The 25,135-nt window shown below is 45.8% G+C and overlaps 3 protein-coding genes across 3 annotated transcripts in view; 2 read left to right on the top strand and 1 right to left on the bottom strand.

The window, feature by feature from the left end:
- The first annotated feature begins 5,946 nt into the window (after window positions 1-5,946).
- RHO (rhodopsin) lies at window positions 5,947-10,925 on the top strand. Its single transcript, XM_075832427.1, has 5 exons — window positions 5,947-6,404; window positions 6,770-6,938; window positions 7,630-7,795; window positions 7,915-8,154; window positions 8,994-10,925. Exons 1-5 carry the CDS (start codon window positions 6,044-6,046, stop codon window positions 9,120-9,122), a joined length of 1,065 nt encoding a protein of 354 aa, XP_075688542.1. The 5' UTR covers window positions 5,947-6,043; the 3' UTR covers window positions 9,123-10,925.
- An 8,691-nt stretch (window positions 10,926-19,616) lies between these two features.
- H1-8 (H1.8 linker histone) lies at window positions 19,617-21,595 on the top strand. Its single transcript, XM_075832426.1, has 4 exons — window positions 19,617-19,876; window positions 20,312-20,471; window positions 20,739-20,794; window positions 21,320-21,595. The coding sequence occupies exons 1-4, from the start codon at window positions 19,637-19,639 to the stop codon at window positions 21,512-21,514; spliced, it is 651 nt and encodes a 216-aa protein (XP_075688541.1). The 5' UTR covers window positions 19,617-19,636; the 3' UTR covers window positions 21,515-21,595.
- A 1,843-nt stretch (window positions 21,596-23,438) lies between these two features.
- PLXND1 (plexin D1) overlaps window positions 23,439-25,135 on the bottom strand; it is a 99,869-nt gene continuing 98,172 nt past the window's right edge. The window contains exons 35-36 of the mRNA XM_075831841.1: window positions 24,052-24,126; window positions 23,439-23,961 (exon numbers count right to left, since the gene is read on the bottom strand). Coding sequence (XP_075687956.1) covers window positions 23,845-23,961; window positions 24,052-24,126 — 192 coding nt within the window. The 3' untranslated portion in view covers window positions 23,439-23,844. The remainder of the gene's footprint in view (window positions 23,962-24,051; window positions 24,127-25,135) is intronic.

The raw sequence follows: 25,135 nt of genomic DNA, 5'->3' as shown, positions 1-25,135 counted from the left end.
CACTTCTGACTTCTCTCAAAGATCTGCAACAAATACGCGACGTGTGAATCCAGCCAATGATTTACCAGCTCGGCAGACGGTATCACACATGATAAGCTTAGATACTGCTCAGCAGACAGTATCCCACATGATAGGCTTAGATACTGCTCAGCAGACAGTATCCCACATGATAGGCTTAGATACTGCTCAGCAGACAGTATCACACATGATAGGCTTAGATACTGCTCAGCAGACAGTATCCCACATGATAGGCTTAGATACTGCTCAGCAGACAGTATCACGCATGATAGGATTAGATACATCAGCTCAGCAGACAGTATCACACATGAGGATTAGATACACAGCTCAGCAGACAGTATCACACATGATAGGATTAGATACACTGGCTCAGCAGACAGTATCACACATGATAGGATTAGATACAGTGGCTCAGTAGACAGTATCACTAATGATGTTCTGGATTTGTGAAGTAGATTCTGCACCGCAACTCCGCAGAAAAGTTCAGGACAATATATGTGGGCGAGTCTTCAAAAAACCCCATTCACATATAGCGGAAAAAAACCAAAACAAGTGAATTGAGAGCATTCTGGGGATTATCAAATCTGCAGCATGTCAATTATGTTGTGGCATTCAGGGCTTCAGTGTATGGAGGGGGGTAATCTGCATCTGATTCGTATCGCTACATGTGAATGTACCCAAAGGCTGAATTCAATCATCGCACATGTTCCTCCCGGGTCCACTTCTGACTTCTCTCAAAGATCTGCAACAAATACGCGACGTGTGAATCCAGCCAATGATTTACCAGCTCGGCAGACGGTATCACACATGATAAGCTTAGATACTGCTCAGCAGACAGTATCCCACATGATAGGCTTAGATACTGCTCAGCAGACAGTATCCCACATGATAGGCTTAGATACTGCTCAGCAGACAGTATCACACATGATAGGCTTAGATACTGCTCAGCAGACAGTATCCCACATGATAGGCTTAGATACTGCTCAGCAGACAGTATCACACATGATAGGCTTAGATACTGCTCAGCAGACAGTATCACACATGAGGATTAGATACACAGGCTCAGCAGAATCTGGACATCTTATAAGGCCTTATTCACACGGACGTGTCCGTTTTGCGGGCGCAAAAACCGCTGCGTTTTGCACGCGCAAAAGGTCAGTGTGGCATCAGCATATGGTGCGTTATTTTCGCGCAGCCGGCATCATGATGACACTCTGGTTTTATGTTTACAAACAGCACGAGGAGCTTTTCGGTTTTCATTCATTCTACTACTGTTGCGCGAATTGACTTCAATGGGTGCGTGCTGCATGAAACACGGGCAAGTATAGGACATGTCGTGAGTTTTACACAGCGCACATACACTGCGTGAAATTCACGGACAGTCTGAACGGCCCCATTCACTTACATAGGTCCGTGCGAGGCGCGTAGCACGGACGTATAACACGTTCATGTGAATAAGGCCTTACAGTAATCATTGGTCTGGGTCGTTGGTCGAGTCCTGTGACATCTTTTCCATCCAGAGACCACGAGGGAGAACGTGGAGCTATTTATCCTCCTCACTTCTCAGGATGATTGACAGGATTAATGATGGTCAGTAATTAAAGGGGCTGACGCTGCAGTAAAGTGACCGGGGATTGCAGTTAACATCTTCCTTACCGCAGCAAAATTGAGAATCTGCACTGATGCCGGCGACTTACTATAAAACGAATTTAGTGCAATCCAATGGACGATAAAGTCATGTAATACAAATACACACAACATTTCCGTTTGGTTAAAAACACCCACATTTACCCCTTGCCAGCCAAACGCGTCTCATTTTTAAAGTGTAGGGTCACCTTCCGCAAACATACAATCGCATCATCGGCAATTCCATCAGAATTGCTCCCTTCTCAAGCAGGATCGATCTAGTGATAGAGCGGGCGATCAGTGAGGAATTCACGTTTCATAATACGGTCAGCAGAATACACATCATGTGTCTTGCAGCTCAGGCTGCCATAAACAGCACCTGTGTTCTGCTGACAGATTTGTGGGGCGTTTGTGGGGAATTAGAATGCATATACTCCTGCATGCTATCAGGGGAGTTATACATAGATCCTATAGATCTGAATATAGTCATCCCTAGTGATGGATGAAGGCTGAAGAGAAAGTAGGGGAACCGAACCATCCATCATTCTCTAAACTTTAATCCCCACCCCCTATAATTTTTTAAAGGGGTTCTGGAAGACTGTGTACCACCCTATTAGGGCATTTTGTGGTGACAGAGAGGGCTACCCTTTATATACTGGAGGAGAGACCCAACCAAGGAGGACCTGACAGCCGCAAGACCCCCTGTGATGAAATAGCAGTCGGGACGGAGCAGAAGGAAAAAAATACTTCTCCAAACTAGACCCCCCCCCCCTAAACATTGCAATAACATGAGGGTCATTTACCCAGTGACTTAGTATCCTATGGGTGTCAACTCAATTATTGGTCAGCCATGATTTAGTTTATGACCAGCTTCAACATTACAGGAGACGGCCATCCTTGACCAGTTATAACTAGGCTTTAATGGGGTTCACCTCATCTACAGGGGTGACCAGGGATTTGGACCTCCATATCTGAGATACCCAACAGCTGGTCCTGGTGACGGTGTCATGTGACATATACTTAACATCTCCTTTCTGAAATGTGTTGCTTGCATTCGACAGAAATGACAGCGTTTTAATTTGACCCCTGTCTCTGCTCACTAGGACTTTAAAGGCCTCATTTACACGAGCGTAATATACGCGCATGCGACGCGCGTGCTTTTCACGCGGGTCGTACGCACCTATATTACTCTATGGGGCAGTTTAGACGATGCGTGAATTTTGCACAGCGTGAGTGCGTTGCGTAAACTCACGACATGTTTTATAATCGTGCGTTTTTCGCGCATCCACTGAAGTCAATGGGTGCGTGAAAACCACGCATGCCGCACGGAAGCACTTCCGTGCGAACTGCGTGATTCGCGCAAGAGCTGTCAAAAGGATGAATGTAAATAGAAAAGCACCACGTGCTTTTCTGTTTACAAACATCCAAACGGAGTGTCAAATTAGAGATGAGCGCACCGAACTTCACCGGGTTCGGCCGAACTCGTTTTGACCGAACCCGGCAAAAAATGTTCGGGTACGCGACGTCAGGAGACAGTCACTGCCCACGGTGCTGAAAGACTTAAACTGTTTCAGAACCATGGACAGTGACTTTCGATCACAATATACATATACGTGTAAAAAAAACAGAAGTTCGGACTTACCGATAACTCCCGGCTCCTTCCTCCAGTCCGACCTCCCGGGATGACAATTCAGTCCAAGTGACAGCTGCAGCCAATCACAGGCCAAGCACAGGCTGCAGCCAATCACAGGCTGCAGCGGTCTCATGGACTGCCGCGTCATCCTGGGAGGTGGGGCCGGATGACAAGAGAGGAACGCGTCACCAAGGCAACGGCCGGGAGACCGGACTGGAGGAAGCAGGCAGTTCATGGTAAGTTTGAACGTCTTTTTTTATTCACAGGTTAGTGTATATTGTGTTCGGCATTCACTGTCGAGGGTGCTGAAAGAGTTACTGCCCATCAGTTAGCTCCTTCAGCACCTTGGACAGTGACGGGCGTCGACTAGCCTCATCTCTATGATGGCGGCTGCGCGAAAATCACGCAGCCGCGCATCATACACGGATGACACACGGAGCTGTCAAGTGCCTTTTGCGCGCGCAAAACGCAGCGTTTTTTTGTGCGCGCAAAACGCACACGCTCGTGTAAATCAGGCCTAAAGTGAATCTCCACCTCTTATCATCAGGTTTTTTTAGTCCAATAATTTTTGCTGATTAATTTCTTATTATATCCTTATATAATAGTCTGAGGTCTGTTTTTCTGATACGTGATAAAATTCTCACTACCTGCAGCCACCACTAGGGGGAGCTCAGGAGATTACTGCATACTGTTGAGGTCAATGTATAATCAGTAGCGATAGCCCTCCCTCTAGTGGTGACTGAATGCAACCAGAATTAATCATGTATCTATATACAGTATATACAAGAGATTTCAAGCACAGAATTTCAGACATATTTAGATAAACAAAAAATGGTATTCAGGGCTGGACATTGATTTACATCTAAAATTAATTGAGGCACATTCTGTATTATTGTCCAAAGCAGCATGTACAATTTTTCCTGTTTTCCCAAGCTCGTTGACAGACACACCCTAATAACTTAATTCCTGTAATACGAGGGGGGGGGGGGCAGTTAGTTTAGGACTTTACAGTAACTGGTGTAAAGACTGCATATCCCAGAATGCAAATCACTAGATTAAGCTCTGTATAGACACTTAGCACGGGAATGCTGGAAGATTTCAGCTATGAAGCCTGAAGAATAGTTAGTGCAGCTCAGGAGTATAATACAGGATGTAACTCAGGATCAGTACAGGATAAGTAATGTGATGTATGTTCACAGTCACTCCACCAGCAGAATAGTGAGTGCAGCTCTGGAGTATAATACAGGATGTAACTCAGGATCAGTACAGGATTAGTGATGTAATGTATGTACACAGTGACTCCACCAGCAGAATAGTGAGTGCAGCTCTGAAGTATAATACAGGATGTAACTCAGCATCAGTACAGGATAAGTAATGTAATGTATGTACACAGTGACTCCACCAGCAGAATAATGAGTGCAGCTCTGGAGTATAATAAAGGATGTAACTCAGGATCAGTACAGGATAAGTAATGTAATGTGTGTACACAGTGACTCCACCAGCAGAATAGTGAGTGCAGCTCTGGAGTATAATACAGGATGTAGCTCAGGATCAGTACAGGATAAGTAATGTAATGTATGTACACAGTGACTCCACCAGCAGAATAGTGAGTACAGCTCTGGAGTATAATACAGGATGTAACTCAGGATCAGTACAGGATAAGTAATGTCATGTATGTACACAGTGACTCCACCAGCAGAATAGCGAGTACAGCTCTGGAGTATAATACAGGATGTAACTCAGGATCAGTACAGGATAAGTAATGTAATGTACACAGTGACTCCACCAGCAGAATAGTGAGTGCAGCTCTGGAGTATAATACAGGATGTAACTCAGGATCAGTACAGGATAAGTAATGTAATGTAATGTAATGTATGTACACAGTGACTCCACCAGCAGAATAGTGAGTACAGCTCTGGAGTATAATACCGGATGTAACTCAGGATCAGTGCAGGATAAGTGATGTAATGTATGTACACAGTGACTCCACCAGCAGAATAGTGAGTGCAGCTCTGGAGTATAATACAGGATGTAACTCAGGATCAGTACAGGATAAGTAATGCAATGTATGTACACAGTCACTCCACCAGCAGAATAGTGAGTGCAGCTCTGAAATATAATACAGGATGTAACTCAGGATCAGTACAGGATAAGTAATGTAATGTATGTACACAGTGACTCCACCAGCAGAATAGTGAGTGCAGCTCTTGAGTATAATACAGGATATAACTCAGGATCAGTAATGTATGTGCACAGTGACCATTTTTTTCTTGTAGATTTTTTTCCTATATGTAATACGGTGTTCAGAGGGGACTATAAGCTTTAACTTTTTATACAACTCTTATAATTTGCAATGTATTCTCTATGGAGCATATTCGATCCAGTCGATCATTGTTTATGTGGCATATTCTCTATTGTGGCCCCGATTTATTGCATGACCTGGATTTTTCCTGTCACTTTCCTCTCCTGTGTTTACCGCTCAGCCAGGTGTAGACTTAATACGTTTAGGAGAAGCCAATTAACACTTTGCAACCTTAGCTTGGATTACAAATGATTAATAGAGACCTAAATCCTTTGGTGCTGACACCGGCATTGGCAGCTTTACCCAAGGTGGGACGTTATAAAAAGCAGGGGTCCTGCGCTCACTCTGTAGAGCGGCTTTGTCAGGAAAACAAGCTTTTTTTTTGGGTGTCCCTGAGAGGCAGAAGAAACACAAAAAAGTGTTTTCTTTCTAGATTGGGGGGAGGACATTAAAGAGCCGCCACTATGAACGGAACAGAAGGCCCAAATTTTTACATCCCTATGTCCAACAAGACTGGGGTGGTACGGAGCCCATTTGATTACCCCCAATATTACCTGGCAGAACCATGGAAATACTCCGTTATGGCCGCTTACATGTTCTTGCTCATTCTTCTTGGGCTCCCAGTCAACTTCATGACCTTGTACGTCACTGTCCAGCACAAGAAGCTCCGAACACCCTTAAACTATATCCTGCTGAATTTGGCGTTTGCCAATCACTTCATGATCCTGTGTGGATTCACCGTCACCATGTACAGCTCGTTGCACGGATACTTCGTCTTCGGACCGACCGGCTGCTACTTTGAAGGCTTCGCTGCTACCCTTGGTGGTGAGTTCTTATTCTGGACATTCACCCTTCGGTCCGGGCAGTGGTCCTGGGTCTAGTAGGTGGCAGATTTTTTAGTTGGGCTTGCACCCTATAATGGAAGATGCCAGATTTTAAAGAAACTGGGAGGGGGAATGTTAGATTATTAGACCAAATTTCGGTCATTTGGAGCAGATACGTTCTATATGTTATCGTTCACATTCGGGTATTACTAAAGTGGCCATTTTTTTTTTTTTTTTTAAATAGACGTCATTCTGCTGACTGATATATATTGAAACCTTCTGCTCTAATATCACAGACTACGATGTGGTTATTATGGTAGAAGTTTACTAAGATTATTCCTTCATTTCCGTTCTTCTCTCTGACAGGTGAAATTGCCCTTTGGTCCCTGGTGGTCTTGGCCATTGAACGATATGTGGTCGTCTGTAAGCCCATGAGCAACTTCCGATTTGGTGAGAACCATGCCATCATGGGAGTAGCGTTCACCTGGATCATGGCATTGGCTTGTGCCATTCCTCCCCTCTTTGGATGGTCCAGGTAGGTCTAGAACCATATATGACCACATAGCACTACAACCCCCATCATGTAACGCTAATCTAAAATAATTACAGGGACACTGTGCTGCTGAGTTAATGTATCTAATCCTATCATGTGTGATACTGTCTGCTGAGCCGCTGTATCTAATCCTATCATGTGTGATACTGTCTGCTGAGCTGTGTATCTAATCCTATCATGTGTGACACTGTCTGCTGAGCCGCTGTATCTAATCCTATTATGTGTGATACGGTCTGCTGAGAAGCTGTATCTAATCCTATCATGTGTGATACGGTCTGCTGAGCTGTGTATCTAAACCTATCATGTGTGACACTGTCTGCTGAGTCCTGTATCTAATCCTATCATGTGTGACACTGTCTGCTGAGCCCTGTATCTAATCCTATTATGTGTGACACTGTCGGCTGAGCTGTATCTAAGCCTATTATGTGTGATACTGCCTGCTGAGTTGGTGTATCCAATCTGTAATGTGTGATACGGTCTGCTGATCTGTGTATCTAATCCTATCATGTGTGATACGGTCTGCTGAGCTGTGTATCTAATCCTATTATCTAAGATACATAAAGAGATTAATTGATTATAAGAAAATATGGATGAATTCATGGGTTAGCAGGGAGGGGTTAACATGCCTCTGCCACCAGGTGGCGCTCATTGTAACGGCGGTATCATTTTCCAGATACATCCCTGAGGGTTTGCAGTGCTCATGCGGAATCGACTACTACACCCTGAAGCCCGAGGTCAACAATGAGTCCTTTGTGATCTACATGTTCGTGGTTCACTTTCTCATCCCCCTGGTTGTCATTTTCTTCTGCTATGGCCGCCTGGTGTGCACGGTGAAAGAGGTGAGCATAAAGCGGACATGACATTCTGTGAGGTATGAGGCACAGCGCGTCTCCGTTCGGTCTTCGTCGGTGATGCCTCATTATTGCGGTTCGTCTTCACTCTTGTTCTCGCTCCACAGGCCGCAGCCCAACAGCAAGAATCAGCCTCAACCCAGAAAGCCGAGAAAGAGGTCACCAAAATGGTCATCATCATGGTCGTTTTCTTCCTGATTTGTTGGGTTCCCTATGCCAGTGTCGCGTTCTTCATCTTCACCCATCAAGGCTCTGAATTCGGCCCAACCTTCATGACTGTGCCAGCTTTCTTTGCCAAGAGTTCTGCCATCTACAACCCCGTCATCTACATTATGCTCAACAAGCAGGTAAGAGGCTTATACACCATCACAGACGACTTCCAAACATCCTCATCACAATCCGCAGACCTCCCGATCCTCTGGACTCTTTCCACACTTAAGGGTTTGACAAATGAGGCAACTGCCTGGGGCCATCACAAAATGGGGCATAGAGAATTTCCAAACACAAGTCCATTTAGACGTTGATAAGAAGAGTCCGCTTTCATCTTCACCTTATTCTCCCTAATTTGGTTAATCATTAATCAGACTCCTCTCCTTTATTAATGCCCCTCCCACTTACGAGGCTCCTCTCTCTCTCTCTATATGACAGTTCCATGATAATCTTCTTTTTCTCCCTAGAAGGTTTAGTTACTTGTAGTTTATAATCATTCAGTCCTTATTGTAATATAAATCTCTCCATACACTGACTTCCTTCTGAGCTTGCGCTGCAGTCAATTTGTACAAGCAGAGCTGCAGTGTAAAGCATGGAAGTAAAAGAAGCAACCTTAGCTTCTTTAAGAGATGGGCAGTAGATTTCAGACTACCTAGACTCCAGAATACAATGCAGCCAATTTGGAGTCACTGATCATAACCGTATCATAAAAGAACAGGGCTGCACTGTAAAGCATGGTGGAGGGAGGAAAAAAAAATTGAGTCATAAGTTTATGGAAAGCTGGGTGACAGCCAATATGACAGCTATTGGAAAGTGATGAAAATAATTTCCACTCCTGCATGTATCATTCATGTCATTCACTTTCAAGAAGGAAGTCACTGAACGCGGGACGAAAGCCGCACTAGTTGCCCCGTTACTTCAGCTTCTTCGTATGTCTCCCACCACCGTCACTAACGTCTCTGGTTTTCTTCCACAGTTCCGTAACTGCATGATCACCACCCTGTGCTGCGGCAAAAATCCCTTTGGAGACGATGATGGCTCCTCTGTTGCCACTTCCAAAACAGAAGCGTCTTCTGTGTCTTCCAGCCAGGTGTCTCCTGCATAAGATCTTCAACCAGGCCTGTCTCCAGGTCCGCTGCCTCACACAGCTCCCGCCACCCCAACGCCGTCTCCTTCTTGCGAAGGCGGCGAATTACGCAACGTTCCCCTTCCGTTATATTAAACGCATCTGTTCCTCAAGAAAAATAAAGAAGAAGAAGCTCTCCGAACCCCTTCGCTGCTGAAACCGACTTGATTGCTTTGCGACGCAATGGGGCCATTACTGCAGCGAAGGGGTTGTCTTCCGAATACACCAAGAATTCCTCCCACTAGTTACTAAAAACGCCTCCGAAGAAAAAGAGAGACTCAACGCGACGCTCCTGTCGCCGGCACTTCCCGGGGTTGATGCGCCGGGGCGGCAAAGTCTCCGGCCAGTTCATACCTCTAATTTTTTGCAATGCAACAGAAGAGAAGAATATTTTTTGTAAGGTTTTATCAGATTCCCGTCTTCTGCTTTTTCTCGGTGAGCTCCGGTAGTGAAGGATAGGCAGACCCTGTGCTCCTGTAATAAAAGGCACTTTGCAAGTAAAAAAAACAAAACAAAAAAAAAAAATCAAATGTCTATGTTTAATTGAAGTTCCCGTCACCCGCAGACCTGATCCCACCACCTCACAATCCGGAGACCACCTCAAACCTGGTCAAAATCGGTGACCTCTGTTGGCATTAATTATTGGTATAGAACGTCTAAGGAGACTTCATGGGGCACTAGAGAAATTGCAAAACGCCCTACGACTACTACCACCACCAGTTCTTCGACCACAACCCCAACTAGATTCAGGTTTTCTTTGGCATCTTCCAGAATCGAAAGACATGAAAATATGTCAATGCCACCTGGAACACCCCATCATCTGTCACCAACCAGCTCCCTCCTCAGGAGATGGGTTGGTAGGAAGAGTAGGTTCCCCCGAGAGATGTCTATGAGCTTGGCTGGTGTATTAGGAAAAAAAAGATGTCCCCTCCAGGTTCACTTAGAACCAAGGAGCGCAAGGAACGCCATAGGGAGCAATCAATTCTTGCTCAAAGAGCTTACAGTCAGGACTCAAGTCCAGCTAGTAGATCCCAGATCGCCTTCAGTCAACCCTAACTTTTGTTTGTCTTGTTCCCTTTAAATGATGGGAACCCAACTGGGCCCTCCTTAAAAATTTGTAGATACCTCTTGGTCTATGATGTAAAATCCCTTCGATTACTTAGTTGTCCATTTACCCTATTAGTTTCTGTTCTGGAAAGGTTGAAGACGTTGATGGTCTCACTGTCCGGGAAATGCAAGCCGGTGAGTCCGTGGCATCTTCCACTGGCCGGAGAAGGTCATTCAAGGTCAATGTGGGCCACGGACATCGCGTCTTCTACTCGCCACCTCTTGCATTTCCACTTGGCAGTGACATTGTTACAGGAGATGCAGACACCTCGGACGCCAGCTTTCCGGGTTGATGCTTCGGAGATGGATTTTCTATGAACGGAGGCAGATTGTGTTGATCTTTTATAAGCAGCAAGTTCCGTATAGGCGACAACGGCAAAAAGGGGTAAAGGTCGCCCTCGGTGATATCAATGCAAAAGCCAAGACGCGGCATCCATTTGTGGACCTGTCCAAAAGTTGTAAATAGAAATGTACCTGCAAGATTATTGTGTAGGCGCGCGTGTATGCGTAGATACCCCCGCGCCGGCATGTACACGCGCACGGTATAGGTATGCACTCTGTGTGGCTATAACGGTGGCATCATGAACGCTGTAATACTATATTTCCGGGGTGTAGTTATTTATTTCTGTACAATGTTATAGAAGAAATTTCCACATAAAACGTTTCCTGCTTAAATGTGTCTCTTGGTATGTTTTTATGGATTGGTTATACCTGTGCTGACCACAAGGGGGCGACAAAGGAGACAAGGGTAAATAATTATACATACCAAGTGGTTCATTTGTACAAGGGCCCAGAGGGCATTATGGCCACTCTGGTACTTCTGTGCCAGAGCCTAAAGGGCCCAAAGGGCCCTCTGGTTTATGAGGGGTCAGAAATATTGTAAAGGGGGGAGTGCAGAGGAGTCATAACTATCCTACTATATTATAATGTCAGTATGTGGTCATTGCACACAACAGGACAGCCGGCTGGGCCCCTGGTACAGATATTGCATTGGGGCCCAGGCTACTTCTCGGATCTCTTAGTAACATTTTATATTATAATACATTGAAGATTTTGATGCTTTGTGCATCCAAGATCAGCCATGGCTGGATATACCTTAGACTTTTCTCCAAGGAGGTCCCAGTCACAATCTAAAAAGATGGAATGTGAGTGGCCAGTCATATTTTTTAAGTCGGGTCGGTGTAGAGATCCCTACAAAAAAAAAAAATATGTGGGAAACCTCTTCAAATTTTTTAGCAGGAGGCAAATAGAGAGTAATACTGGGCAAAAATAAAGTCATATTGTACCTTAATAATAGCGCCATACAAGACTGCCATGCAGCATCCACACACTAGTACCATACCGTGCCTATATAATAGTACCATAGTGTACGGAAATAATATCAGTACGCAGTGCCATATAACACTGCCATGCAGAGCCCACATACTAGTACAATACCGTCAGAGGCGTAGCTAGGTAAAGCATTTCTGCATTTTACAAGCGATATAGTTCTATAATGTAATTAACATAAAAATAAATTAAAGAGGCCACACACAGCCCCCTGTAGATAACGCCACACACAGCCCCCTGTAGATAACGCCACACACAGCCCCCTGTAGATAACGCCACACACAGCCCCCTGTAGATAGCGCCACACACAGCCCCCTGTAGATAGCGCCACACACAGCCCCCTGTAGATAGCGCCACACACAGCCCGCTGCCCCTTTGTAAATAGCGTCACACTCCCCCCCCTTGTAAATAGCGCCACACTCCCCCCCCCCTTGTAAATAGCGCCACACTCCCCCCCCCTTGTAAATAGCGTCACACTCCCCCCCCCCTTGTAAATAGCGCCACACTCCCCCCCCCTTGTAAATAGCGCCACACTCCCCCCCCCTTGTAAATAGCGCCACACTCCCCCCCCCTTGTAAATAGCGCCACACTCCCCCCCCTTGTACTTAGCGCCACACTGTGAACAGACCGGTGAGCGGTAGCCTACCGCTACCACTCTTCGCTCTGCCTGGAGGAGCCGAGGAGGTCATGCGCCGCAGGCAGCGGCGGAGTTCCTTCTGACTAGGGTTGGTGACAGCCAGGGCCGGCCTTAGCTTGGATGGCGCCCTGTGCGGGGCTCTATTGCCGCCCCCTACACAAACCAAAACATAACCACATATATGGACACGCTGGAACATATATACTGTACATACATAAAGACAGATATTTAGACATACAGGCAAATATACATACACACATCTGGAATACATACATACAGGTAAATATATAGACGTACAGACACATACACACACACACACACACACACACACACACAGATAATACACAGACAGGAACATATACAAATACATAAAAGGCACAAATATACAAGCACAAAGACACATTCACAAACAGACCCAAATATACCCACACAGGCACATATGTACACAGCACAGATAATGTAGTAGATGTAACCTGCAGTCCTATGTAACACCACAGATAACACAGTGATAACTCTCTGAGTACAGATAATGTAGTAGATGTTACCTGCAGTCCTATGTAACACCACAGATAACACAGTGATAACTCTCTGAGTACAGATAATGTAATAGATGTTACCTGCAGTCCTATGTAACACCACAGATAACACAGTGATAACTCTCTGAGTACAGATAATGTAGTAGATGTTACCTGCAGTCCTATGTAACACCACAGATAACACAGTGATAACTCTCTGAGTACAGATAATGTAGTAGATGTTACCTGCAGTCCTATGTAACACCACAGATAACACAGTGATAACTCTCTGAGTACAGATAATGTAGTAGATGTTACCTGCAGTCCTATGTAACACCACAGATAACACACAGTGATAACTCTCTGAGCACAGATAATGTAGTAGATGTTACCTGCAGTCCTATGTAACACCACAGATAACACACAGTGATAACTCCCTGATTACAGATAATGTAGTAGATATAAGAGACAAAACACATGCAGAGACACAGACAGACAGAGACACACACACACTGTAACATATACACATACAAACACAGAGACACACACTGTATTCACACTACACACAGACAGACAGACACTCACTATGTCTCCTTGCAGCACGGGAGTGGACCTGTCCACTGACCTGAGTCATCTGACCTCATATCACTGACGTGAGGTCAGGTGACAGGTAAGGTGACTGTATTGGTCCACTCCCTGGCCGTCACAGACCCCAGTCAGAACGCCCTAATTTCCTGGCTCTTCCTAAGCTGCTGCAGGTGTCCGACATACGGGGCGCCTGTCAGCAGCGATCAGCTACTCTTCGGCGCCCCCCCTTCCCTTGCGCCCGGGGCACATGCCCTGCCTGCCCCCCCTAGCTACACCCCTGCATACCGTGCCCATATAATAGCACCTTAGTGTACGTAAATAATATCAGTACGCAGTGCCATATAACACTGCCATGCAGCATCCACATACTAGTACAACAGCGCCTACTAGTGCCATGCTGTGCCTAAATGATATTAGTATACAGTGCCATATAGCACTGCTATGCAGCATTCACATACTAGTATCATATGGTGCCTACATAATTGTACCATATTGTATCTAAATAATGCCGCCATACAGTGCCAAATATCAATATAATGCAGCTCCCACATACTAGTACAAATAGCGCCTACATAATAGTACCATATTGTACATAAATAATACTGACAGACTGTGCCATATAATACAATGCAGAACCCACATACTAGTACCATATAGAGACCAAACAGTGCCATATAACAGTGACATACAGTCATAAGCGTAACAAGAAACCATGGGGCCCCATAGCAAAACAAAGAGAGGGGCCCCTCTCCTCAATGACCACTTTGCAGCATGGTCAGAACATGTAAATCGTATGGTTGTTGTGGGCCATGTGTCTTTTTGTAACGCAGGGATAATACAGAGATGTCACCGTAAAGAGATAATCAACCCAATGAAGTTACAGCACAGGAATCATTCATAAACTGTATGATGTCACCATAAAGGGATGATGCACACAGTGATGTCACAGTATAAGGATAATGCACACAGTGATGTCATAGCATATGAGAATAATGTATAGAGTAATATCACAGTACAGGGATAAGACTCACAATGATGTCAGAGCACAGGAATAATGCAGCCCAAAATGTCACCCTGCACGCGGACATCACAGCAAAAAACAAACCATCAACAAACTATGATGTCACAGGACAAGGATAATACACGCAGCGGGGGCATAACCAGTAATAGGGGCCCCATTCAGTTTTACATTATCCATAATTACTGCAACTTGTCTCTGAGTGGAACTAGACCCGAATAGTTGTCGGGCCCCATAGCAGCTGCTGTGCCTGATACCCTGTTAATTACGCCTATGTATACAGTGAACACATAAGAGTGCTTTATAGTGTCTAAATACCACCAAATAGTGCCACATAACAGTACCATATTACACTACTATACAGTGCCCATATAACACTGCCATACAGTGCCCACATAACACTGCCATACAGTGCTCACATAACTGCCATACAGTGCCCATATAACACTACCATACAGTGCCCATATAACACTACCATGCAGTGCCCATATAACAGCACAATACAGTGCCCATATAACACTACCATACAGTGCCCATATAACAGCACCATACAGTGCCCATATAACAGCACCATACAGTGCCCATATAACAGCACCATAAATATAACAGCACCATACAGTGCCCATATAACAGCACCATACAGTGCCCATATAACAGCATCATACAGTGCCCATATAACACTACTATACAGTGCCCATATAACACTACTATACAGTGCCCATATAACAGCACCATACAGTGCCCATATAACACCACAATACAGTGCCCATATAACACCACCATACAGTGCCCATATAACACCACCATACAGTGCCCATATAACACCACCATACAGTGCCCATATAACAGCACCATACAGTGTTCACATAATACCACCATACAGTGCTCACATAATACCACCATACAGTGCCCATATAATACCACCATACAGTGCTCACATAATACCACCATACAGTGCCCATATAATACCACCATACAGTGCCATAGTACCAAGCAGTACTTACATAAAAGTACCATACACTGCCACCACAGTGTTATATGGTTTCAAAACACACAGTGCCACAAGGTGAGGCTGCTATATACTGCCAGGGGGTAGGTTAGGAGAGGTTGTGCGTATAATGGATGAGGTAAAACCGCAGCAGGACTTCACAAGCAGAATCTGAATGTCTCGGGTGTATTATATGGAAAACATGAGATATTTCATTGCACACGAAGTGTCAGCAAAATGCAGCAAATATGTTAAAGGCGTTCTGTACCTTAAAGTGGTTATCCCATCAGGGACAATTATGACACGTCCACAGGATATGTCCCTAATGTCAGATAGATGCGGGTCCCACCTCTGGTACCCGCACCTATCTCTAGAACGGGGCCCACTAAACCCCCGCTCTACCGCTCAGTGTTTCAGCTGAAGCGGTTTCCGTAAGTCCCATAGAACTGAATGGTAGTTACAGAAACAGCGCAGCTCAGCGAGCTACACTCCTTCCGTTACTGCCATTCACTACTATGGGAGTTACGGAAACAGCGCAGATCAGCGAGCTACACTCCTTCCGTTACTGCCATTCACTACTATGGGAGTTACGGAAACAGCGCAGATCAGCGAGCTACACTCCTTCCGTTACTGCCATTCACTACGCCATTCACTACTATGGGAGTTACGGAAACAGCGCAGATCAGCGAGCTACGCTGTTTTCTTCTTCATGGTCGGAAATCACACGCATTAGCCGGAACACAGAGCAGTAGAACGGGGGATTAGGTGGGACCCGCCTCTATCTGACATATGTTGCACACCTAATGAGTTAACGCTGGTGCGGCCGGGGTTTATATTCTTTATTCACATATTTATCTGCAATAAGTAATGAACACGAATCAAACATGGAGTATCGGACCTTCCCTCTCCTAGCAACCTGGTGTGCACTACAATTAGGCCCTGTTCACACAGAGTTTTTTGCAGGCAGAAAATTCTGCCTCAAAATTCCGTTTGGAATTTTGAGACAGATTTTCATCTGCCTGCACGCCGTTTGCCTGTAATTTTCGCAGAGTTTTTCGCTCGCACCCATTGAGCGCCACGGGCAAAAACGCAGCGAAGTACGCTTTCTCTGCCTCCTATTGATGTCAATGGGAGGTCAGAGACGTAAACGCCTGAAGATAGGGCAGGTCGCTTCTTTTTACTGCGAGACGGTTTTTACGCTCGCGGGAAAAAAACACCTCCGCCTTCCATTGAAAAAACTGCAGTTTTTCACGTCCGAGGTGCCCCCGTGCGGGTCCCATTTTCACGCATCCCCATAGACTTGAGTCTATGGAGTGATCCGTGAAAACGGTAGAAAATTGGACATGTTCTATTTTTCAACGGACTCTTCACACGGTCTATTGAAACAACGGCCCCATTGAAATACATGCGTCCGCGTGACGGCCATTATTTTAACGGGCGTCACACGGACGTCTCCTACGTTCGTGTGAATAAGCCTTTAGGGTCTCTTCATATTGTGCGATTGGGCTACGGTTGTTGTCGCACAGTTGAGAACCGCACAACAGTTTTACGGCAAGTTGTCGCGGTTTTGTGGTTTTAAAGCGCTGCACCGGTGCTGGCTGCAGAACAATGGAAACGCATGGGGCTTTACCCCGGTTTTGCGATGCGGTAATTGGCTGCGCGTTTTATAAAAACACATTTATCTTGTATATTTCACCTAGGAAAACCGGGTGACCAATCACTGCAACACAAAACTGCGCCACACGCGGTGTGAATATATCCTTGATGGACGCGGTTTTACCAACCTCCAAATTGAAACCACACTGGTGGCCCCTCGGTGGCGATGCGTCCGCAATGTGAGACTCCAGCCCTAATGATTCCTGGGGGTTCACATAGTTTCACATGTGTCCTGCAACAAAGCTGAGGAACTCTAGCCCCTTAAAGGCACAGGACACCTTTTTGGTGCTGTGCAAAAAGGTCAGGAAATTTTGATGTGATGAAATGAGCGGCAGGTGCAGCGCAGATCGTCATCAGGGATGATTGGGAGAGATTGACAGGTGTATATAAGCCGCACAGGCGGCAGGGGAGGGAGATCAGTGGACTCTTGTGTAGGAAGGATCATGGCACCTAAGAAAGTGGCTGCTGCACCTGCTGTAGAGAAGGAAAACCAAGGCGCCTCTGCAGGTAAAGAGAAAAAGGAGGGATAATGTGGAGTTCTAATGTAATATCACACTGGTAATTGTGGAGTACAGATGTAGCCAAGTTTATCTTGGCTCTGGTAACTTGCTGCAATGTGATGTCATTGAGAAGTAAAGTTCCACTTTCTTGACGCTGTATTTAATGTGTTAAGAGCCAAGATAAAGATGGCTACATCTGTATATGGTGAATACTGACTGATTAAGTGCAATGTAAAAGCTCCTGGGTCCTGATGCAAAGTTCACGCTTTGTAGATTTGCTACAGGTTTTTGTTTCTGCGCTGAGAAGCTGCTGCAATGTACAATGGAAGGGCATTGCGTTTAACCTGTTAGTGACTGCCCATAAGGTGTTTTTCGGGTGCTGCATCAGAATAAATAAACCCTGCCAGGAGCAGGTGAATACTGGAGGTAGCTGAGGATTGGGAACAGACCTGCTTGGGTGGCTGGGATAGATATCTATCTATATCCATCCTGCCTGTTTAACCCCTCAGATGCAGCGCTCCATTGTGAATGCTGCATCTGAGTGGTTATAGAGGGAGTGGGGCCCCCCTCACCCCACTGGCACCCTGTGATGTGATCTCAGGGTGCTGGTGGCTTCCATGGTGGCGGGGGGCCTAATAAAGGCCACCAGGTCTGCCTCTAGTTGATGCCTGTTAGGCCATGCCAGAAGCGTTGCAGTGTATTATAAAAGTGATCAGATCGCACAGTAAAGTCCCCGAGTGGGACTAAAATAAAAGTTAGTTTATAATTAAATAAAAATCTGAAGTAAAAAAATGTTTATTTTTTTCCCCTTAAATGCTTTTATGAAAAAACTACTGATTTGATATCTGTGTCCGTAACGACCCCAACCTATAGTTATCACATTATTTAACCCGCAAGGCGAATGCCACAAAAAATAAAGTTAAATGCATCGGCAAAAAAATTGATATGGCGAGTTTTTTACGGTGTAAAACAAACTATATAAATATGGAATCGCCATGATTGTAACGACCCGCTGAATGATTTTTTTTTTTTTTTTTTTTTTTTTAAATCACACGGTAAATTTAGGATGCAAAAGTGTGGTGCAATTTTTATATATTTTTTTTTTTATGCTCTACCCCCCCCCCCAAAAAAAAGTTAATCCATAAATTATACGTACCCTGAAATGGTGCTATTAAAAAATACAACTTATCCTGTAAAAAAAAAAAAAAATGCCTTGTACAGCTATGGCCGATGCAAAAATGAAGTTCTAGTTGAATGCGACGATAAACCTAAAAATAGCTTGGCAATTAAGGGGTTAATAAAAACAAATGCTATGCTAAATCGGGAACCGGGTTTGTCCATGACTTATGTTCACTTGAATTTCTGCGTGTAATACTACATCTTGCCTGCAGAGGCCACTGCAGGGGTAACAAGCCGTTGGCTGCAAATGTCCCAAGGAAAATCCGCAGTTTGCTGGGGGTCTCCACAGTTGGACCTGTGACTCAAGAGATCATCTATAATGTGACAGGACCCTTTAAATTATTGGCTCTAGAATTGTATAAAGAAGCGTGCTGGTCGCTTATAATCCCCTCCCCCAATTGGTTATTATATGGTGTAATTCAATGATTGCATTAACTCCCCCGCCACAGCGTTACTTACTTTACCTGTGGCAGGTTCATTATTTTTATTTTTTGGGTTACGAGCTTCTTCTTAGAGTAGTCCGTCCCTCGTCTGGTTGCAATGCTCTTACTATAGCTCCCAAGATCCTCTTCTGATGAGCAATGCAGATCCACAGCACATTATGCAGGCGCCTATGGCTCACATAAATGATGTGGTGATGCCAAGCCAGGGATGGTATAAAGAGGTACAGAGGGGGCAAATCTCAGCCGGGAGTGGCATCATGGCACGGATTCAAAATTATTGGCAGCTGGTAGAAGGTCATGCCAGAAAATGGTGACCATGTTGAATTCCCAGGCGGTTACCATTGGATCATGTCGCCCAACAGACTGGCTGGATAAAAAAAATGGAGGTAATAGAAGGAATAATCCCTATACTGAAAACACGGGGTCTCTAATGAATAAAGTACCGACTGCTTCTTATTTCTTGTGGTGACTTCTTTTGTTAATGTCATAAAACATCTGCAGAGAAAACTAAAGCAAAGCCCAAGGTGGTGAAGATGAAGTCCCTGGGCCACCCCCCGACCCTCTCCATGGTGGTGGAAGTCCTAAAGAAGAGCTCTGAGAGGAAGGGGACGTCTGTGCCGGCCATCCGCGCTCACATCCTGGCGGCGCATCCCACTGTGGACCCGGTGAGGCTGAAGTTCCTACTGAGATCGGCTTTGAACAAGGGGATTGAGAAGGGGATCCTCGTCCGGCCTGCCAACTCCAGCGCGACAGGGGCCACCGGCCGATTCAAGGTAATCCTCTGAAAATGAGCCGTCTTCTAGTTTGGGTCAAGATGCCCATGTAAATACTTAGGATTCATGGCCGTATCCCACTGCAGTGGTGGAAGGATCTTTGGTGCTGGTCCATGATTTTTTGTTTTTTTTTAAACCCACCTTGCTCTGAGCCTCTGGGGGCAGGGGAGGCCATAGCTACACAGGGGCCCGGGCGAGTAGACCCACTAGCGTTTTTTAAGAAGTATCTTCTCTTGCCCCCCCTTCTGCTAGTTAACCACTACACAAGGAGTTAATCCTCGCTGCACTAGCCCACCAGGGATTTTGTCTATCCACCTGTTTTCATGCAAAAATATTTTAAGTCATTAATTGAGATATGCTGGTAGAAGGGGGGGGCCCCAATTTTTTGCACGGGGGTCATCTGTCCCTGACTGGGGGTTATTCTTTTCTCAACAGCTTGCGAAGCCTGGCACCAAATCTAAAGAGGGAAGTGACAGTAAAATATCGGAGAATGCCGATCCTAATGTGCAATCAAAGGAGACCAAGGAAAAGGCCACCAAGAAGGTGGCCAAGAAGGTCTCCAAGAAACCAGAGGCTGAAAAAGAGGAATCTCAAGGTACTTGGGTAATACTTTAGTGTCATATTGCGCCCCCCCCCCCCCCCCTCATACCTTCCAGGAGAAAGTTTAGGCATGCCCAATATATCCCCCCCCCCCCCTGTTGGCATAGAAGACTGGGTAACATGGTGTTGGGCCTTCACTACTGGTCCGGCTCTGCTCTTGGTCTGTATAGAGCTGCGTTACTCTGGTCCGCTGCTGACGGCCGCCGCTAGACCCGGTTACCACTTTTTTTTTTTTTTACATGACTTGTTCTTTTTAAAACAGATGAGAAGACGGAGGAGGCCAAAGTAACAGAGAAGAAGGAAAAGACTCCCGCTGAGGTGAGAACATCTAATTCTCCCCTATTGTGTGATCTTTGCAGCTTGTCAATGAGTAAAATGCTGGAGATCTCCAGTTGTTGCAAAACCACAACTCCCAGCCTGCCCCATGGTTGGAGTCGTAGTCCTGCAGCAGTTGGACGTCACTGATATATGTAAGTCGCTGCGTTCTACATGTCGTCACTGACTGTCTCCAAGAAGATCCAAACTCCACCGAATGTCTGAGCTGCCCAGAGGAAGACGAAGCTCATGACATGGTGGTGAAATACCTGTTGGGTGGGGATGGTGTGGCACAGGGGAATGTCCTCAATGATCAGTGCCCCCAGAATTGCTGCCCATCTTGCACATAATAGAATAACCTGTAGAGTGCTGGGGCTTTTCTGTTCTACTTTATTGCGGGATATCCGTCCCCACTCATAGCCCCTGAACACTCCTGTCTAGGAGCGCAGCCCATCGTTTTGCTATACATCTTGCACGTGATTTTTATTTTTTTTGCATGAATTGGTTAATTATTTGTGTTACATGAAGCCCAAGATGGCCAAACCAAAGAAAGAGGCACCGGAGAAGACGGCGAAGGCCCCGGCACCTGCTAAGAAACCAAAGTCCAAAGCTGCGGAGGAAGGTGCAAAACCCAAGAAGGAACCGGCCAAGAAGGCAGAGTCTGCCAAGGCTAAAGAGACTGAGAAAACTACAGCCAGAAGCAGCAAGAAGGGGAAGAAGTGACCTGGTCGGGGGCAACAGATGGGTTTTAACTTGTGTAAATGTGACTTTAACTTATCCTGAATAAAGTGTTAATAAAATGTGTGTTTGTCCTGGTTGTGGTTGTTTGGGACCCCTGTCCTTGATGTTTCCTTGCACGCCTGATGTAGGGTTGTGCAATCAATTGTTGCACTTTGTCTCAAATGCAGCTCTGGATGTAACTGGAGTACAATCTTGCTGGCTTTCTGCAGACAGTGAACCAGCAGCCTGACAACAATGAATGTATATTTTACCTTGTGGGAGATGTAGCATTTATAGGTCTATCGGCAGCACCATGGTGATGGCTTCAAAGGGGAGAAATCTTATCTTGCGCTAATTCTGCCCAACGTTACTGTATATCGTATACGGATGGCGGGATGATGTGAGTCTTGGTAGTGAGAGGATTAATGGTCAAAATGTGACTGCAGCTCTGGATGTGACTTGAGTAGATGACACTTATTGGAAGATAATGGCGACAGCGAAGGCTCAAATTGGAACGGAATCTCAGACTTTAAATATTTTATTACAAAGAACAGTCACCATAGAACTTTAATACATAAACAGGATCTTGCTTTATATACATCTACATACAGTGTGCATAATCGCCTCCGCTGCAGGGGCCTCCGCCACGAGGCATTAAAGGGTTAAAGTCTGAATTTCAGACTGGTCTGCCATAACTTACTCTATGAAGAGTGGTGGTCGGGATGGAGCATTTAAGTAAAATAGCAGTGGGGGCCCTACTTTACTTGCCAACCAGGGTCCCGTATGGCGGCTGCAGACAACTGATTGATATGCTGCGTCTCCATGCAATGGCTGGGGGGGGGGGGGGTCAATGGTGCTGGTTCATCTCTCTGCTCAGCAGATTTGCAGCATTTAGTACTTGGCTCTAATATATATATATATATTTTTATTTTTTTTTGGGTTGGAGTGGTTCATGATGGTGGGTTACCAGTGACCTCGTCATGGATTGTTCTTGCACAGAAATCCCACCCTCTAAGTGATACGCTATATTGATTGTATACGTTGCGGTCGTGGACCAGATCTATAACGCGGTACGTTGGAAGCCGGCAGATGTGTGCTCCAAGTTTTGCAGGTCTCGAACCTTGCAAGGACCAAAAGCCAGTAGTCTGTTCCTTCTAGTGATCCTGTGGGGGACGATGAAGGTGAAAGTGTCTGATCTTATATAGAAATGTGCATGAACCTACTAAATGTCTGTCCAGCCTCCGTTTCCAATGATGCAAATGAAATCCTACTACCCCCCCCCCCCCCTCCCTATTAGAAGTTTCTGGAATGTATTTGAGTGCACAATGACCGGCTCAGGTGCGCCACGTGTTTCCTGCAGAGTGTTGCACCACGTCGCTAGATCTGGGCGATCCCTACACTCCCTTTAAAATATCCTGAGATCTATGACTAAGGCACTCGCCGATACGTGTGTGTGTGTGTATATAACCCAAGGTCAGACGTTCCCAGTTCTGCTGTGGAGGGAACTCCTAACTCCAGTGGTTGTGCCCTGGCAGTGCTGTCGCGTTTCGCAGACCTTGTTGGAGAGGACAACAAAAGTCTTTCCAAGTCAGTAAGGGTATGTTCACACGGCCTATTTACGGACGTAATTCGGGCGTTTTTGCCCCGAATTACGTCTGAAAATAGCGCCTCAATAGCGCTGACAAACATCTGCCCATTGAAAGCAATGGGCAGACGTTTGTCTGTTCACACGAGGCGTATATTTACGCGCCGCTGTCAAATGACGGCGCGTATATAGACGCCCGCGTAGAAGAAGTGACCTGTCACTTCTTTGGCCGTAATTGGAGTCGCTATTCATTGACTCCAATGAATAGCAGCGCTAATTACGGCCGTAATTGACGCGGCGTTCAAGCGCCTGCACATGCCGGTACGGCTGAAATTACGGGGATGTTTTCAGGCTGAAACATCCCCGTAATTTCAGCCGTTACGGAGCCCCGCCGTGTGAACATACCCTAAGAATGTGAAACCAAAAAATAAAGTATTTTGGGACTGGCAGTGGCCAGAGGACGGCTCAAGCCAATGAAAGGAGCTCAACACTTCTTGTTCAACTGATGGCCCGGGATTGTCCTCGTGTGGCCAAGACATTGTCCATTTCTGTTATGTGGTTGACCAGATGACCCTTTTGAGGACCTCTGTCTGCTGTCCATAGAGTCCAGTGGACAACTTGAGGGTCATTGATATCGGCCATCTTGGAGGTAGTGAATTCTGACTGGAGGCTCCACCACCAAGGATTCTGCAACAAGGACTTTCTTCCTAGACCCCCTCCAGGTGAAGGGGCGTCCATACTGACCCGTCTATGCTTCACTACTACAAGTGTAGATATCGTCTTCCATTAGAACAATGACTTGCTCGAATTTGTGCTGCAGCTGCCCACGTTTGGTGATGGGATTTGCTTCTAGGGCATCGACTATCTGTGGGGTAAGAAGGTACAAACCGGTTAGACCCGTGGCCACCTTGCGGAGGTGTCGCGTTTTATGAGGTTTCAGGGGAAGCCGCCTTACCTGGGTGCGGTATTTCTTGGCGTACTTGTAGATTTCAGCCAACGCCACGTTGGTGTTGAATTTATTCTGGTATTTCTACGATAAATGGAGAGAAGATGAAAACACAGGTTACAAGATGAGGGTCATCCTACACAGCCGCCATGAGGAGACCACTCGATGTCTCGTATTGCTTCATGAACCGTAACCCCCAAGGGTAAGTTCACACGTAGCGTAAATACTGCAGAATTTCCTGCAACAGATTTTGTTGCAAAAAAATCTGCAGCATTAAACAGTAGCAGCAAATCTCATCCACACGTTGCGTAAAAATAAGCGGAAAACCTGCTCATAAATTGACCTGCAGCGTGGTTTCATCCCATGTGACCGCTGCTGCCAATCACAAACGTCATTCCAGGAGGTCGGGCTGCAGTGGGACGTGTCATCATGGCTACGTAAGTCTAAAATGTTTTGTTTTTTTCAAGGCCGCGTTTCCACAGGACAGATAGGCTGCGTAAAAATCATGCAGTATGTCCGACCTGGAACCCGCAGGACATTCCATCCGGAAATTCCGCTGCGGAGGAAAGCCGTTCATACTTAGCCCCTCCCTCCTCTAACGTCTGCTCCGGCCTCCCTGGATGAAGTTGCAGGCCATGAGAGACTTCAGCCTGTGATTGGCTGCAGCGGTCACATGGGATGCAACATCATCCCAGGAGGCCAGACTGTAGGAAGGAGAGCATTCTGGGTAAATGTTTTTTGTTTTTTTCCTTCCGGCGTTGCGATTTTTTTGTGGCGTAAACACTGCGATTACGCCGCAAAAATCGCAAACACTTGGCTTTCTGTTGCGGCTTTTGCATTCATCCCCATTGAATTCAGGATCGCAACGGAAATCTGCAAGAACGCAGCATAAATTGACATGCTGCGGTATTAAATTCTGCACCGCAGGTCAAGTTATTAACTTTTACGCTGCGTTTTTTTTCTCAGCGTGGGCATGAGATGTACTAAATCTCATCCACTTTGCTGCTACTGAAAACGCTACGGAATTTCCGCACACCATTCCGTTGTGGAAATTCCGCAGCGTTTACGCTACGTGGGAATCCGGCCTTCGTGT

This window comes from Rhinoderma darwinii, chromosome 7 (genome assembly GCF_050947455.1).
Source record: "Rhinoderma darwinii isolate aRhiDar2 chromosome 7, aRhiDar2.hap1, whole genome shotgun sequence".
NCBI classification, from domain to species: domain Eukaryota; kingdom Metazoa; phylum Chordata; class Amphibia; order Anura; family Rhinodermatidae; genus Rhinoderma; species Rhinoderma darwinii.
The sequence above is the reverse complement of the archived record's forward strand: the minus strand, read 5'-3'. Positions and strand labels throughout refer to the sequence as shown.

Bases quoted from the DNA above. Each gene is read 5' to 3' on its own strand.
- RHO (XM_075832427.1), top strand. From the start codon at position 6,044: ATGAACGGAACAGAAGGCCCAAATTTTTACATCCCTATGTCCAACAAG. The intron at 6,405-6,769 runs GTGAGTTCTTAT...TCTCTCTGACAG, and splicing joins CTTCGCTGCTACCCTTGGTG to GTGAAATTGCCCTTTGGTCC. The intron at 7,796-7,914 runs GTGAGCATAAAG...CTCGCTCCACAG, and splicing joins TGGTGTGCACGGTGAAAGAG to GCCGCAGCCCAACAGCAAGA.
- H1-8 (XM_075832426.1), top strand. From the start codon at position 19,637: ATGAAGTCCCTGGGCCACCCCCCGACCCTCTCCATGGTGGTGGAAGTC. The intron at 19,877-20,311 runs GTAATCCTCTGA...TTTTCTCAACAG, and splicing joins GGGCCACCGGCCGATTCAAG to CTTGCGAAGCCTGGCACCAA. The intron at 20,795-21,319 runs GTGAGAACATCT...TGTTACATGAAG, and splicing joins AGGAAAAGACTCCCGCTGAG to CCCAAGATGGCCAAACCAAA.